We start from the raw sequence: 14,844 nt of genomic DNA, 5'->3' as shown, positions 1-14,844 counted from the left end.
ATACTCCATATTTACCAACTTGGTTTCTCCTGCGCCTGACTTCCCTGCCACCTACATACATGAATATGACAATACCCAATACACACTAATCTAAGTAAGTGAATGGAATTAACAATATATAAATATATGGACAAGCAATGCTAGAGCGGCATAGACAAAGATACAGTAGAATAGAGTACAATACAGTATACATATGAGATGCAAAATATGTAACATTATTAATGTGACCTTTGTTCCATTTATTGAAGTGGCCAGTGATTTCAAGTCTATATATATAGGCAGCAGCCTCTAATGTGCTAGTGATGGCTATTTAGCAGTCTGATGGCCTTGAGATAGAAGTTGTTTTTCAGTCTCTCTGTCCCAGTTTTGATACACCTGTACTGAACTCGCCTTCTGGATGATAGCGGGGTGAACAGGCAGTGGCTCGGGTGGTTGTTGTCCTTGATGATCTTTTTGGCCTTTCTGTGACATCGGGTGCTGTAGGTGTCCTGGAGGGCAGGTTGTTTGCCCCCGGTGATGTGTTGAGCAGACTGCACCACCCTCTTGAGAGCCCTGCAGTTGTTGGGCGGTGCAGTTGCCGTACCAAGCGGTGATACAGCCTGACAGGATGCTCTCAATTGTGCATCTGTAACAGTTCGTGAGGAACTGTTTCCAAGAACAATTTCTTCAGCTGCCTTCTTCACCACACTGTTTGTGTGGGTGGACCATTTCAGTTTCTCCGTGATGTTTATGCCGAGGAAATTTGACCTCCACAAGGTCTGTGCACAGCCCTGATATCCTGTATAATTATCCTGGATTGATAGTGGTTCGTTCATACCATGTTAGCAACAAGAACTCAATGAGATGACAATGAAGAGGGAAACCATAATACCCTTTTCATTGTCAAGTAAAGTAATGCACTAGCAAAATTTAAGCTGGATGACATTGAAACACGCATGTCAAAATGTGTTCAAAGGATTCCATAATTTCCGAACTCAATAGGTAGCAGTTGGAAATCTTCATTCTCATTTAGATAACATCTTATTTGAAGGGTGCCTACATAAGATCGTCATAACACATTCATAACCCATAACACATTCATAAGCAGTACATAAGCATTTCTTAAATTATTATTTCAAGAGCCGCATGTTCATAATTGCAGTGTAAATTACAGTACTGTGACATAACAAAAATATCGACTTGCGGTTGTTGACATAAGTGCTTATCAGTGCAGCATGTAGGGATTATGAATGTGTTATGAAGTCTCCTCATTTTATTGTCTTGAGACATTCATTCATAGGGCATGCATTCATAGCCTCACCTGGAATGCACCCTAGGGGGTGTGAGATAACCCACTGGGCTCTTTTGACAGAGCAAAGTATGGAGACCTTAAACACCATCTGACATGCAGTGTCTGATTCTCTGTCCATTAGACGCTTATGACACCCATGCATAATTCAGCTGGGGCTTGCTGTATGGAATCTCAGCCCTGCCTATCTCACTGCACCGCCGAAGTGGAGAAGACACCCAAAAGAGTCAGAGCAAAGATTAGGTTGCTATGCAGCACGCCACCATGCTGTGGTTGAAATAGGATGGCTTTTTGTCTGGCCAAATGGAACCAAATTATAGACTCCGGACTGACCTGTGGAAATGGAGCCGTGCAGAGGAATGGGTTTGTGTGGTTTCTTAGTTTCTTCAGTGATGCATTACTTTGTGTAAGTGACTTGTGGTTATAGTTTGAACAAACAGTGACAGCTAAAGCCACTTACACTGTTCATTCTCATTCAGTGTATGAGAAAGGATGACAATATGAGCCAACGCCTGAACAGGAGATTTCCATAGCTGTCTAGACAGGCGCTGTCCATTCAGTGAACATTAAAGCCACAAGTTGAGATGATATTTTTCTATTTTCTTTATAAAAGAAGCTGTTACTGGGCTCAACTATTTACGATTTCTTTGTGATAGTTCAGCTAAATCAAATCTATAAATCAAATTAAACAAATCGTTTTTTATTCCAAGATTTGTGTTTTTAACACAATCAACTAATATTTTTTTACTATGGTATTTCTTTTTGGTTGATAACGATACAGTATGCCTAAGCTAGAGGCACGTTCTCTAGCGGGTACTTGTATACTGAGAAGCCAAGCGGCCCTAGTGTTAATGACTGCTTCCACTTCAGTCAAGAACGTTTGGCGTTCACATGGGCTCATAGAGCCCTTATTAGACAGGTCCATGATGAAAATGAATAATCAGATAGATATATGGGCATCTATTACCAGTTGGCAATCACAAGCAGCCCCGCTGTATGCTATCAAAAAACTGTCAATGCATGATCATATTAATGGATGGGATCCGTGACCATTACAGCCATCATTACACGGTCTAAAAGCACAACAGAAGCACAACTGGCATAACAACTTAAGGTAAATTATTTGGATTTGATACTATAGTAAGTCATTTGGGCGAGATACAAAGTCGGTTGGACAAGATACTAAGTGGTTTGGATGAAATACTAAGTGGTTTGGATGAGAGGTCACAATTTATTTGGATAGTCCATCTATAGATGCTCTACAGATAGTTTATTGATAGTATGATCATCTGTTGATAAGCAACTACTTGCTAAGGTTAGGTTTAGAATAAGGGTTAGGGTTAAGTTTAGGGTTAGGATAAGGGTTAAGGTTGGGGTTATGGCTACGGTTAGGGTTAGTAGACAGTAGGTTGAAATGTTACTGATAGTCTGTAGAGCATCTATTGATGGACAATCTAAATAAAGTGTTACCGGACACGATAATGCCCATTTATTTTACAGGAACAAAGCACAATAATCACAATCTCAGACATGACTGAGGTGTAACAGTCCTGGAGTTAACAAGGCAGCAGAATAGCCCCACACCTCCAAAGAAAAACCAGTAGAATGGACTCAAACAAAACCCAATAGTGCTATAAAACACGTATATACATTTTGTCATTGTAAATAGGCAGAACAAAGTAGATAGTGATAAGAGAAGCCCCCGCTGTTTCTGTCTGGCCCAGGTAGCTGAACTTGTTTTTGTCTCTTGCAGAGACAACCATTATCACCAGCCCAGCTGGGCATTTGGACGTGACGGTGGGCGAGAGCATCGTCCTGCCCTGCCAAGTCTCCCATGACCCCACGCTCGATTTGAAATTCACCTGGTTCTTCAACGAACAGCTCATCCACTTTGGAAACCACGGGGGCTACTTTGAGAAAGTTGGCGGAGTAAGTGTTTTCCAGTCTGCCTTACACTCATGTGTTTGTATTAAGTCTACTATGATGACCTTTTATAATTACTTGACTTATTTATGTGGTTGTCACCTGTGATTTGCAATCCAGTTACATATAGTTGATCATATTTATTTATTTTTACTGTGTATGTTTATATGACGTAAAATGACCAAGGGCAGAGTAGACCTTTTTACAGCATTATGTTATGAGCACAATAACATATACAGTACAACAATGAATACTTTACTGCTGATATATAGTGAATGGACTAGAGGAAGTGTATTGAATGATTTTCATTCATGAATCATATCAAATTTGTTTTGGGAATTAACAAGAGCGGTCTGCCTGTTTGCCTGTTCCGCTTGTTGATAACAACTACTCCTTTGAAAAAACTGGTGCCTAAGGAATTGTCGATTCAATGCTCAGTCAAACATTACATTTGGTCATCTACAGTCGAATGTATTTCTCTTTAATTAGAAAAGCAATTATAATATCTTGGCTGCTTACTACCCACAGTTTGTTCTATATTCCTTCGGCTCATCAGCAATGCCATTAGTTCTGTAATTGTGTTTGCCTCATGGCTTCATTTGAGCACTTGACTCCCTGCACTAATCACTTGACACAAAGCTGACATGTTGCAGAAAAGTGTGTCCTAAATGCAATCAGTAATTTCATAAAGGTTAAATAGTTCTATTCATCATACATTATATTTGTTGGAGGTACAGTGCCTTCAGAAAGTATTCATACCCCTTGACTTATTCCAAATGTTATTGTGTTACAGCCTGAATTCCAAAAGGATTACAAATATATTTTTCTCACCCATCCACACACAATACACCATAATGACATTGAAAACATGTATTTTTTTATGTGTTGGAAATGTAACACAGAAATATCTCATTTACATAAGTCTTCACTCCCATGAGTCAATACTTTGTAGAAACACATTTGGCGGCGATTACATCTGTGAGTCTTTTGGGTAAGTCTCTAAGAGCTTTGCACACCTGGATTGTACAATATTTGAATGTTGATCGTTGCTTGACAGCCATTTTCAAGACTATGCCATAGATTTTCAAACCAGTGTAGATTTGGCCTTCTTCTTTAGGCTGTTGTCCTGCTGAAAGGTGAATTTGTGTCTGTTGGAAAGCAGACTGAACCAGGTTTTCCTCTAGGATTTTGCATGTGATTATAGCTGTATTCCATTTATTTTTATCTTTAAAAAATTCCCTAGTCCTTGCCAATGACAAGTATATCCATAACATGATGCAGCCATCACCATGATTGAGTACTACTCAGTGATGTGTTGTGTTGGATTTGCTCCAAAAATACAGCTTTGTATTCAGGACAAAAATAAAATGTATTTGCCACATTTTTAGCAGTATTATTATTACTGCCTTGTTGCAAACAGGATGCATGCTTTGAAATACTTTTTTCTGCACGGCTTCCTTCTTTTCAGTCTGTCATTTAGGTTAGTATTGTGGAGTAACTATAATGTTGTTGATCCATTCTCAGTTTTCTCATATCACAACCATTAAACTATTTTATTCATTTATTTTAAAATCACCATTGGCCTCATGGTGAAATCCCTGAGCAGTTTCCTTCGTCACTGGCAACTGAGTTAGGAAGGACGCATGTATCTTTGTAGTGACTGGGTGTATTGATACACCATCCAAAGCCTAATTAATAACTTCACCATGCTCAAAGGGATGTTCACCCTCCCTGGTCTTTGTGGTTGAATCTGTGTTTGAAATTCCCTGCCGACTGAGGGGCCTTACAGATAATTGTATGTGTGGGGGTACACAGATGGGGTAGTCATTCAAAAATCATGTTCAACCACTATTATTGTAGATAAAAAAAAACATGAGCTGGCGCACACCCAGAATAATAGTTTGTGTGGAGGTGCTGACTAACGGCGAATAAACTATCAACTATCAAAATAAAGAAAGTCGCATACTCCATGTATAATCTCCCAGCAATTTAATGGGTATTTACCAACGTTTTGGCATCACTGTGCGACTTTCTTTATTTTGATAACCACTATTATTGAACACAGAGTGAGTCCATGCAACTTATAATGCAATTTGTTAAGCACATTTCTACTCCTGGACGTATTTAGGCATGCCATGACAAAGGAGTTGAATACTTATTGACTCAAGACATTTCAGCTTAACATTTTTTATTAATTTCTAAAATGTTTTACAAACAAAATTACACTTAGACATTATAGGGTATTGTGTGTAGATCAGTGACACCAAATCTCAATTTTATCAATTTTAAATTTTGTCTGTAACACAACAAAATGTGAAAAAAGTAAAGGTGTGTGAATAATTTCTGAAGGCACTGTATATAGTTAACTTAGCCCACTAAAGTGCAAGTGTGTTTTCCAAAACAATACATTTCTCTTAATACACAATCAAACTTAAAATACCTATCACAAAATGTCATAATATCAAAAAGTATAATTTGTCATCTAGTGAGAATATTTCTATATCAAAATTAACTTACACCGTCACAACTTAAAGTACACTTTACAAAAGCAGCTAACGCTATCCAAAAGTATTATTAGTCATCAAATGAGAAGGTTATCTCACCATTTATTAAATAATGTCTCAACAAATACTAACTATAACCATTAATAGACTTTTTCTATGAAAAAGAGTCAATGGTACAAGATGGTATTCAAACATTTTATAGACGTGAGCTGCATTCTCTGAATTAGGATCAAATACTACAGTTTATCTCAATGGTGGTCAAGCTTGTTATGGAACAATGTCGATTTTCAAAACAGTGTACGTACGACACAGAACTCTGTGGCCTTTTGCAAAACAGTAAATACATGTTTTTATGTACTGAAGTTTCCTTCTAAAGCATTCATAAAAACTTGTCAAAATTGCAAATAACTTAATCAAAAGAACACTACTGGGAGAACCTATACGGACACTACGGGTGGACAAATCGATGGCATATATCGCGCAGCTGAGAGCTGAGAGAACCAAATCACACTGACCAACTTTCTTTGGCCGAATAACGAATTGACTGTCATGCAGTAAGTCTTCTTTGACAGGTAAGTTAAATGGCGAGTTCAAGTGGTGAGTTTTTTTATTGTATATTAAATAGCTAAGTCGTATGTTTTATTTGCTAATATTAATGCATGACAGTCCGTTCTGTCTTTGGCCAAAGAAAGTTGGTCTGTATGATTCGGTTCACTAGGCTCTATACGTCATTGATTTGTCCACCAGGAGTGTCCGTATAGCTTCTCCCAACACGGCTGTCTAAAAAAAAATCCCATTATAGCAATATATTTTCTTTGCAGTCACTAAATCAGGATGGAGGAACACAACTGATATATGAATGTATAGGCCACACCAAAGCAAAGCTCTAATGGATGGTCACAATGTTACGAAATAGGACTAACCTAAAGTTGCATTAGAGTAACTCAACTTCATTTTCTGCATATTTGCAGTGTTGTCAAAAATCCTAAAATGACACAGTCCCAATTACCTAAATATTTCACTATATTGTACATGAAATAGCACTGATGGAGTGATAAAGAATTTTCATCACTAGTGTTAACTGATTGCTGAAAACAGTGAACACAACTCTTCTGAGGAAAATGTGTTAATATTCTAAGAACACTTGACTGTGAATTTTGTATCCACTGATGCCATTTGTATTCATAATTTTGCAAAAGGGCATCTAAGATATGCAATCCAGATACAAAGGCAAGAAAGTTATCAGTAGTTTGGAAAATGTATTTGGATATGTTTGGCCACAGTCCAAAAAAAAATGCTTGTATGTGATTGAGAAACTGTAAAGTAGGAAGAATTTCACAGAAAGGTGTAAAAAAAAAAAAGAAGACACTATTTAGATTGCATATGTGTTCTATGCTGTATGTAATTATGTACATGCTTACAATTCAGTAAACATAAATCAAATCTAGTCCATCAAAACCAAGCAGGTAGTTATGGTACTACAAACCAAATACTGTGAGGTAGTTAGGCCTACTATATATGCTGTGACTAGACTTGGCTGACAAAGCCATCCTATGTAAAACATGATGAGGCCTCTGAAAAGCAACATGGAATAGAGTAATATTAAAAGTAATTCCCCCCAAAAAGTGACTGAAGTACAGTAAACACAATCACTGTAAAAAGTAAGGACTGAAATGACTGTTCAATTAAATTTCCTTTTTATGTAAGGCCATATGTTTTTATATATTGTGCAAAACAGTGAATATTTTCCCTATAAAACAGATGCCAATATAAAAAATAACAATGTGATCTATTTTATAACCCATGGAAAACCAAACAATTGACAGGTGAACTATTTATTGTCTATTTATGGACTGATTATGAGGTTAACAATTATGTGAAGGGGTTTACATGTTGGTGGTAAAGATATACATTATGGAAGTAATTGTTATTGGCGGTGAAAAATGATTTAGTTTTTATTGACATACTTTACACAATAGATGTTTGTGTCCTATGTAGAGAGTTGTGTCTACTGTTTTGTAAAAAGTGTTTTGTGATAAAGAGTATATACTGTGATGCAAAAATGTTTATCATTATTGTTTTGGCCATGTGGATCCCAGTTTCGCTCACATGGATCCCAGTTTCCTTACAATGTTCAAGCTAAAACTGTAAGTGCCGCCCACCACATGAGTTAGTTACAACTAAGTTGTTGGGTATTTTGAGGCCCAATAACAAGAAACCATCACAGAGTATAGTGAGTGTGAGCTAATGCTAGGCAAAAATGATCTCCTCACAAATGTTGGTCTTCTACGGTCTGAAACCATTGGTCGTCTTGACCTCAATCTTATCTATGTGACAAAAGTCACACTAACAAGTACAGTAGAGCAGCTTCAAAGGTCAGCATGTATTATAGCTGACAATTAGAAACAGAAAGGAGTAAAAGGAATGGGACTGAAAATAGCCTTTTCATTCTCTCAGGTAGAAACTGTCATCATTAAACGGTCTGAACTATTCAGACGTTTCAACTGAAGGTCGTTGACTTTTATCATGACTTTCATCTCATATATTGAACACAGAACCAATCAAGTGTACTCTCTCATCCTGCTCGAATTTGAAGAAGGGCTTTTTATTCTATATCTTTTCTAGAATTCTAACATTTTCCTTACTGCTCTGGTTTGACATTCCTTATGGACAGCGCTCAGCAGGTGATATCATGATCCGTAACATTCAGCTGAGGCATGCTGGGAAGTATACCTGTGCTGTCCAGACCAAGGTGGACAGTGTCTCCATCGCCACCGATGTGGTAGTTAGAGGTATGGCTATGCTGGAGCACCAGTAGCACAGAATGTCACATTGATCTGTTGTAGGATCCAGTAAAAAAAATAATACAATTTGAATTGTGAAATCCAACTTTTGCCACTAATGTAGCAAATGGCAGGTTTAGAATTAAACCTGGAACCTTGGGTTCTCCTACTCTCCAATAATCAGCCCATAATGTTTAGACCTCTTCGTAAGCTTGTGTTTGAATCATGACTGCAACAGTACATTTTAATTAATAAATACATTATTAAAATGTATCTGTAGAATGAATACACAGTACTTTACATCTTATGTTGATCAACTAAGATGATGCTGTGATAACGATCTTTCCAGGTGCTCCAGGCCCACCTGTGGACTTCCAGGTGACAGAGATGACAGACAGCACAGCGTCTCTCTCCTGGGGATCGGGTCCTGACAACCACAGCCCAGTCCTCACCCACAACATCCAGGCCCGCACAACATTTTCCCTGGGCTGGCAGGGAGTCATCACAGGTGTGTGTGTGTGTGTGTGTGTGTGTGTGTGTGTGTGTGTGTGTGTGTGTGTGTGTGTGTGTGTGTGTGTGTGTGTGTGTGTGTGTGTGTGTGTGTGTGTGTGTGTGTGCGTGTGCGCACGTCTGTGTGCATGTGCATCTTTATCTATCACACACACTGTATATTAAATTGAATAATGCACTCACAACATAATCAAGGTTCAAGATACATCATCACAATTAGCACACAAAGTTATAGACTGTATTTACATACACTAGAAGAGCCTGCAACATGCTAATTAAAGGCTATTTGTTGTCCGGGTTAGTTCCTGAACTTCTTGGGGGCAAACAGCTGACAGCCACTGTCATTGACCTCAGTCCGTGGGTGGAGTATGAGTTCAGAGTGCTGGCAACCAACGCCATCGGAACAGGAGAGCCCAGCAAACCTTCCAAAAAAGCCCGGACCAAAGACATGCGTATGTACTGCATCTGCCCCACATAGCTCCCAAAACAACGATGAATGCTGAATACTGTACTATAATTTTTGCAATTTTACTCATTGTATTGTTTGTTTACATTCAAGTTGTGACGCAATATTATTAATGCATTATTATAGGAAAGTGCAAGAGGTACAGTACAAGCCTATTGTCATGGCTGTTCGAAGGAGCGGACCAAAATGCAGCGTGTTCGTAGTTACACATATTTATTAAACGTGAAACTGAATGCAATACACTTAAATACTTCAATATACAAAAACAACCAACCGTGATGCAGAGAGGAAAACACACTACTCAAAAGATAGTAACCCACAAAACCAGAAAAGAAAAACCCATACTTAAATATGATCTCTAATCAGAGGCAACGAGGATCAGTTGCCTCCAATTAGAGATCAACCCAAACAATACCAACATAGAAATAGAAAAACTAGAACTTAAACATAGAAATAGAAAACATAGAACAACCACCCAAACACCCCCTGTCACGCCCTGTCCACTCTACTATAGAAAATAACAACTTACTATGGTCAGGACGTGACACCTATTTCCGTTGGGATGTTGATTGATGATGAGGAGGATATTTTGTTTAAAAACTGCATGGTGACCCCAACAATTAACAGCTTTAATTGACAGATGTTTTGCCATGATAATAGTAGGAGGTATGCAGACATTTAAGTTTCTCTATGAAAACAAACACCCTTGATTTTGCAGCTCCCAAGGTAACACCATCCAGAGTGAACGGAGGTGGTGGTGGTCGCTCGGAGCTCGTCATCACTTGGGAGGTAAAGTGAACACTACTAATAAAGATGATCCGCTTGATTGGTAAAGTCATACAGATTCAGCAAAGTGCACCAAATTATATGTTGAAGTAAATTATGAATCAAACATAACCCATTCTCTGACTGCAAGTATGTTTCAGAGCATACAGGTTGTGCCAAAATGATTTTTTACACTACTGGGCCAAACCAAGCTGTATTGAGCTGGCCTGGTTACGCATTCACCAAAGTTGCTAGAACCACGCTGAAAAGGACAATGTAAAAATGTTTTATACGAGCCAGAAAAGTACAGTTCCGGTCTGCATGGTATTATTAGAAGGTAGATGTGTATTATGTGAATGCACCAATGTACATTTGTGTTTTCACCTCTTTCTGCAGCCTGTCCCTGAAGAGCTACAGAGTGGCCCAGGATTTGGCTATGTGGTAGCTTTCCGACCTCAGGGGGCTCAAGGCTGGATGCAGGCTGCAGTCACCTCCCCCGACACCTCCAGATACATCTTCAAGAACGAGAGCATCGCTCCCTTCTCTCCGTTTCATGTGAAAGTGGGCGTGTACAATAACAAAGGGGAGGGCCCCTTTGGGCCGGTGGCCACCATCTACTCTGCAGAGGAAGGTACAGTACACTGCCAGACCCTGTTATTTATTTAGGGAATGAATTCCGTGATTTTTTTTCTTTCTTTTATAACGTTATTGAGATGTTCTATATAACTCTAGAATTCTGAAATCCATCAATACCTCTACAGGGTTCAACACTAATAGGATGCCATTGAGTATTTTTTGCAATGTTTAAGTGATGCCAGACCCAGCTGAGTACACAACATACCTATTCCATCATTCCTTTTCATTTCAGATGCTATATGTATAGTGCCTATAAAAAGTCTACACCTCCCTTGGATTTCTTCACATTTTATTGTGTTACAAAGTGGGGTTAAAATTGATTTAGTTGTACTTTTCTTGTCGACGATCTACACAAAATACTCTGTAATGTCAAAGTGGAAGACAAATTCGAGTTATTTTTTAAGATGAATGAAAATGAAACACTAATATACATGTAACTTGGCCACTCAGGAACATTCACTGTCTTCTTGGTAAGCAACTCCAGTGTAGATTTGGCTGTGTTATTGTCCTGCTGAAAGGTGAATTCCTCTCCCAGTGTCTGGTGTAAAGCAGACTGAAGAAGCAGGTTATCCTCTAGGATTTTAAAATGTATTTTCATTTTGCCTGTCCCGTTTCTTTTCATCCTGAAAAAGTCTACAGTCTTTGCCGATGTCAAACATATCCATACCATGATGCAGCAACAACCATGTTTGAAAATAAGGAGGCAGTTACTCAGTGATGTGTTGTTGGATTTGCCCCAAACATACGTTTTTGCATTTATTCTCTATATTTGTATTATTGTTTTCACTCTGTCATTTAGGTCATTATTGTGGAGTCATTACAATGTTTTTGATCCATCCTTAGTTTTCTCCTATCACATCCATTGAACTCTGTAACTATTTTAAAATCACCAAGGGCCTCATGGTGAAATCCCTAAGCAGTTTCCTTCCTGTCCTGCGGCTCAGTTCAGAAAGACGACTGCATCTTTGATGTGTCTGGGCGGTTTAATACATCATCCACTGCATAATTATAAACTTGACCATACGTAAAGATATATTTGATGTGTAATTTGTTATTGTTAAGCATCTACCAATCACGCCCCTTCTTTGTGAGGCTTTTGAAAAGCTCTCTGATCTTTGTAGTTGAATCTGTGCTTGAAATTCAACACTTGACTGAAGGACCTTACAGATGATGTATGTATGGGGGACAGAGGAAAGGGTAGTCATTAAAAAATCATGTCAACCCCTATTATTTCACACAGATGGAGTCCATATAACTTATTATGTGACTTGTTAAGCCAAATTTGACTTCTGAACTAATTTAGGCTTGCCTCAACAAAAAGGTGAATACTTATTGAACGACTATATATATATATTTTTTTAAATAGTCAAATTTTTACTTCACTTTGACATTTTGAAGTGTTTTGTGTAGATCAATGACAAAAGATTACAGTTACATATATTTCAATCCTACCTTTTTTTTTAAAGTTAAAGGGGATGTAGACGTTCTATAGCCACTTTATTTCTTATTGTCAGCTATCAGTAGTTACGCATTCACTGTGTGTGTGTGTGACCCTAGAGCCCAGCAGAGCCCCGGGTAGGGTGCGGGCCAGGAGTGTGTCGGCATCGGAGGTAGAGGCCACCTGGAAGGCCCTGCCCTGGAGCAACAATAGGAGACGCATCCTGGGCTACGAGGTCAGATCCCAAACACACTGGACATCATAGACATAAAATGGATAGATCTGACACCACTTCAGTATTTCTCTTCGTACAAGATCAATGGACTATCCAGTATTATCCCTCATTGAATTGTTACATTTATGTAGATTAAATCAACACCCTGCCTGAACAACTATCAGTTAGCGTACAGCCACACTGAGACGCATGAACATGGATGAAATCGTATATGATGTACATCATTGTTAGTTTTTGTCCGTCATTAGTACAACTCGAGTCAACTGTTTTCGGACGAGTTCAGACAAGTTGTATCTGTCAAAAGCTTTTTTTAGTTGTTTTTTATTTTTATCAAATGTTTTTCTATTTGGCATTTTGAATGATTATACAGATAATACAGACAGAACAGGTAGAGGGCAAAACATAAACGGATCCCCTGCCAGATCCAAAAAAAAGGATCCTCTACCAAATCAAACCCACTGCTTGCATAGAATTTGACCAAATAACAAACAAAACAAAGATAAAATCAAACCAAAAAGTAAAGAAGAGTAAAAATAGGGATACAAATTCCAATTTGGGTTGGTTTATGTAGTTGTGAAATTATCTGGGTCCATGTATTCTACAAAGGATAGGAAAGGTTGCCAGATATTATAAATGTAATTGCAGATCCCCTAACGGAGTAGCACATTTTCTCTAGCTTTTGCGTAACCTCCTTTATCCAATGGCTAAAAGTAGAAGGAAACTGATCTTTCCACTTCAATAGTAGAAGAGTGGTAAAGGCCATCATGTTGCCCATAGCTGTTTAGAGTGGCCTCCTGTGGTGCCACTCCGAATAATGAAATAAAGGCAGAACATTTTGTAGGTCTCTCCAGTATCTTTGAAAACGTCCAAAAAATTGACATCCAGAAATCGGTCAATTTCAGGCATGTCCAAAACATGTGCAATGAAGTAGTAGGAGCCTGCTTCCATTGGCCACAAGTGGGATCTATTTCTGGTCTAATCTTGGATAATTTTGCCTTTGACCAATGCAGCCAATGGACTACACTGAACAAAAAGATAAACGCAATATGTAAAGTGTTGGTCCCATGTTTCGTGAGCTGAAATAAAAGATCCCAGAAATTTGCCATACACACAAAAATCTTATTTCTCTCAAATGGTGTGCACAAAGGTATTTACATCACTGTTAGTGATCATTTCTCCTTTGCCAAGATAATCCATCTACCTGACAGGTGTGGCATATCAAGAAGCGGATTAAACAGCATGATCATTACACAGGTGCACCTTGTACTGGGGAAAATAAAAGGCCACTCTAAAATCTGCAGTTTTGCCACACAATACAATGCCGCTGATGTCTCAAGTTGAGGGAGCTCTGGCCTCACCAGAGCTGTTGCCAGAGAACTGATTGTTAATTTCTCTACCATAAGCCGCCTCCAACGTCATTTTAGAGAATTTGGAAGTAGGTCCAACCGCAGACCACGTGTAGGACCAGGACCAGGACCAGGACCTCCACATCCGGCTTCTTTACATGTGGGATCGTCTGAGACCAGCCTCCTGGACAGTTGATGAAACTGAGGAGTATTTATGTCTATAATAAAGCCCTTTGTGTGGGCCTGGCTCCCAAGTGGGTGGGCCTATACCCACCCATGGCTGCGCCCATGCCCAGTCATGTGAAAGCCATAGATTAGGGCCTAATGAATTTATTTAAATTGACATTTCCTTATATGAACTGTAACTCAGTAAAATCGTTGAAATTGTTGCATGTTGTGTTTATATTTTTGTTCAGTATATTTTAAATTGAATTTCAGCATGTCTTAGACATATAAATGAAGAATGTATTCTCCGAGGCATACTCTGCCATATTTCATCTGAAAGTTGTTCACCTAAATCCTCTTCCCATTGGTTCTTAAGAGAGTCCAGGGATTCCAGATTGTGCGAGTTTAATAACATTTAGACCAAGCCTATGCCCCCTTTGATATAAGGGATAACTTTAAAAACAGAGTTTAGAAGGGAATTAGTTTGTGCGTTTTTTGTTGTTGTCAGACAATCAGCTCTGTTGTCATTCATCTGGCAACGGATGATTCCCATTGAAAAAGTATTGGCTCCCTCCAAAATATTCAAACACAAAATCCTAATGTGACCACGGCCTTAGACAAGCATATGAATACTCTGACGTGACAAACTATCCGGCCTTGATGGTCATATACTTTTAACTTCTACCCGGTACAGCCCGAGGAAGATGGGTTCTTCTCTAGGGTTCATCCTACTGGGGAGTTTATGGCCAGTGTAGCTGTGCTTTAAAAATACAGTTGATTGATTT

At 38.7% G+C, this 14,844-nt stretch overlaps 1 protein-coding gene across 1 annotated transcript in view; it reads left to right on the top strand.

The window, feature by feature from the left end:
- cntn3a.1 (contactin 3a, tandem duplicate 1) overlaps nucleotides 1-14,844 on the top strand; it is a 107,703-nt gene that overhangs the window by 89,056 nt on the left and 3,803 nt on the right. Inside the window, exons 13-19 of the mRNA XM_014145840.3 lie at nucleotides 3,042-3,217; nucleotides 8,390-8,507; nucleotides 8,848-9,006; nucleotides 9,311-9,460; nucleotides 10,193-10,263; nucleotides 10,636-10,870; nucleotides 12,433-12,548. Of these exons, the coding sequence (XP_014001315.1) occupies nucleotides 3,042-3,217; nucleotides 8,390-8,507; nucleotides 8,848-9,006; nucleotides 9,311-9,460; nucleotides 10,193-10,263; nucleotides 10,636-10,870; nucleotides 12,433-12,548 (1,025 nt within the window). The remainder of the gene's footprint in view (nucleotides 1-3,041; nucleotides 3,218-8,389; nucleotides 8,508-8,847; nucleotides 9,007-9,310; nucleotides 9,461-10,192; nucleotides 10,264-10,635; nucleotides 10,871-12,432; nucleotides 12,549-14,844) is intronic.

Source organism: Salmo salar, chromosome 15, assembly GCF_965601325.2.
Source record: "Salmo salar chromosome 15, fSalSal1, whole genome shotgun sequence".
Taxonomy (NCBI): domain Eukaryota; kingdom Metazoa; phylum Chordata; class Actinopteri; order Salmoniformes; family Salmonidae; genus Salmo; species Salmo salar.
Note: the sequence above shows the minus strand (reverse complement) of the source record. Positions and strands in the feature narration are given on the sequence as shown.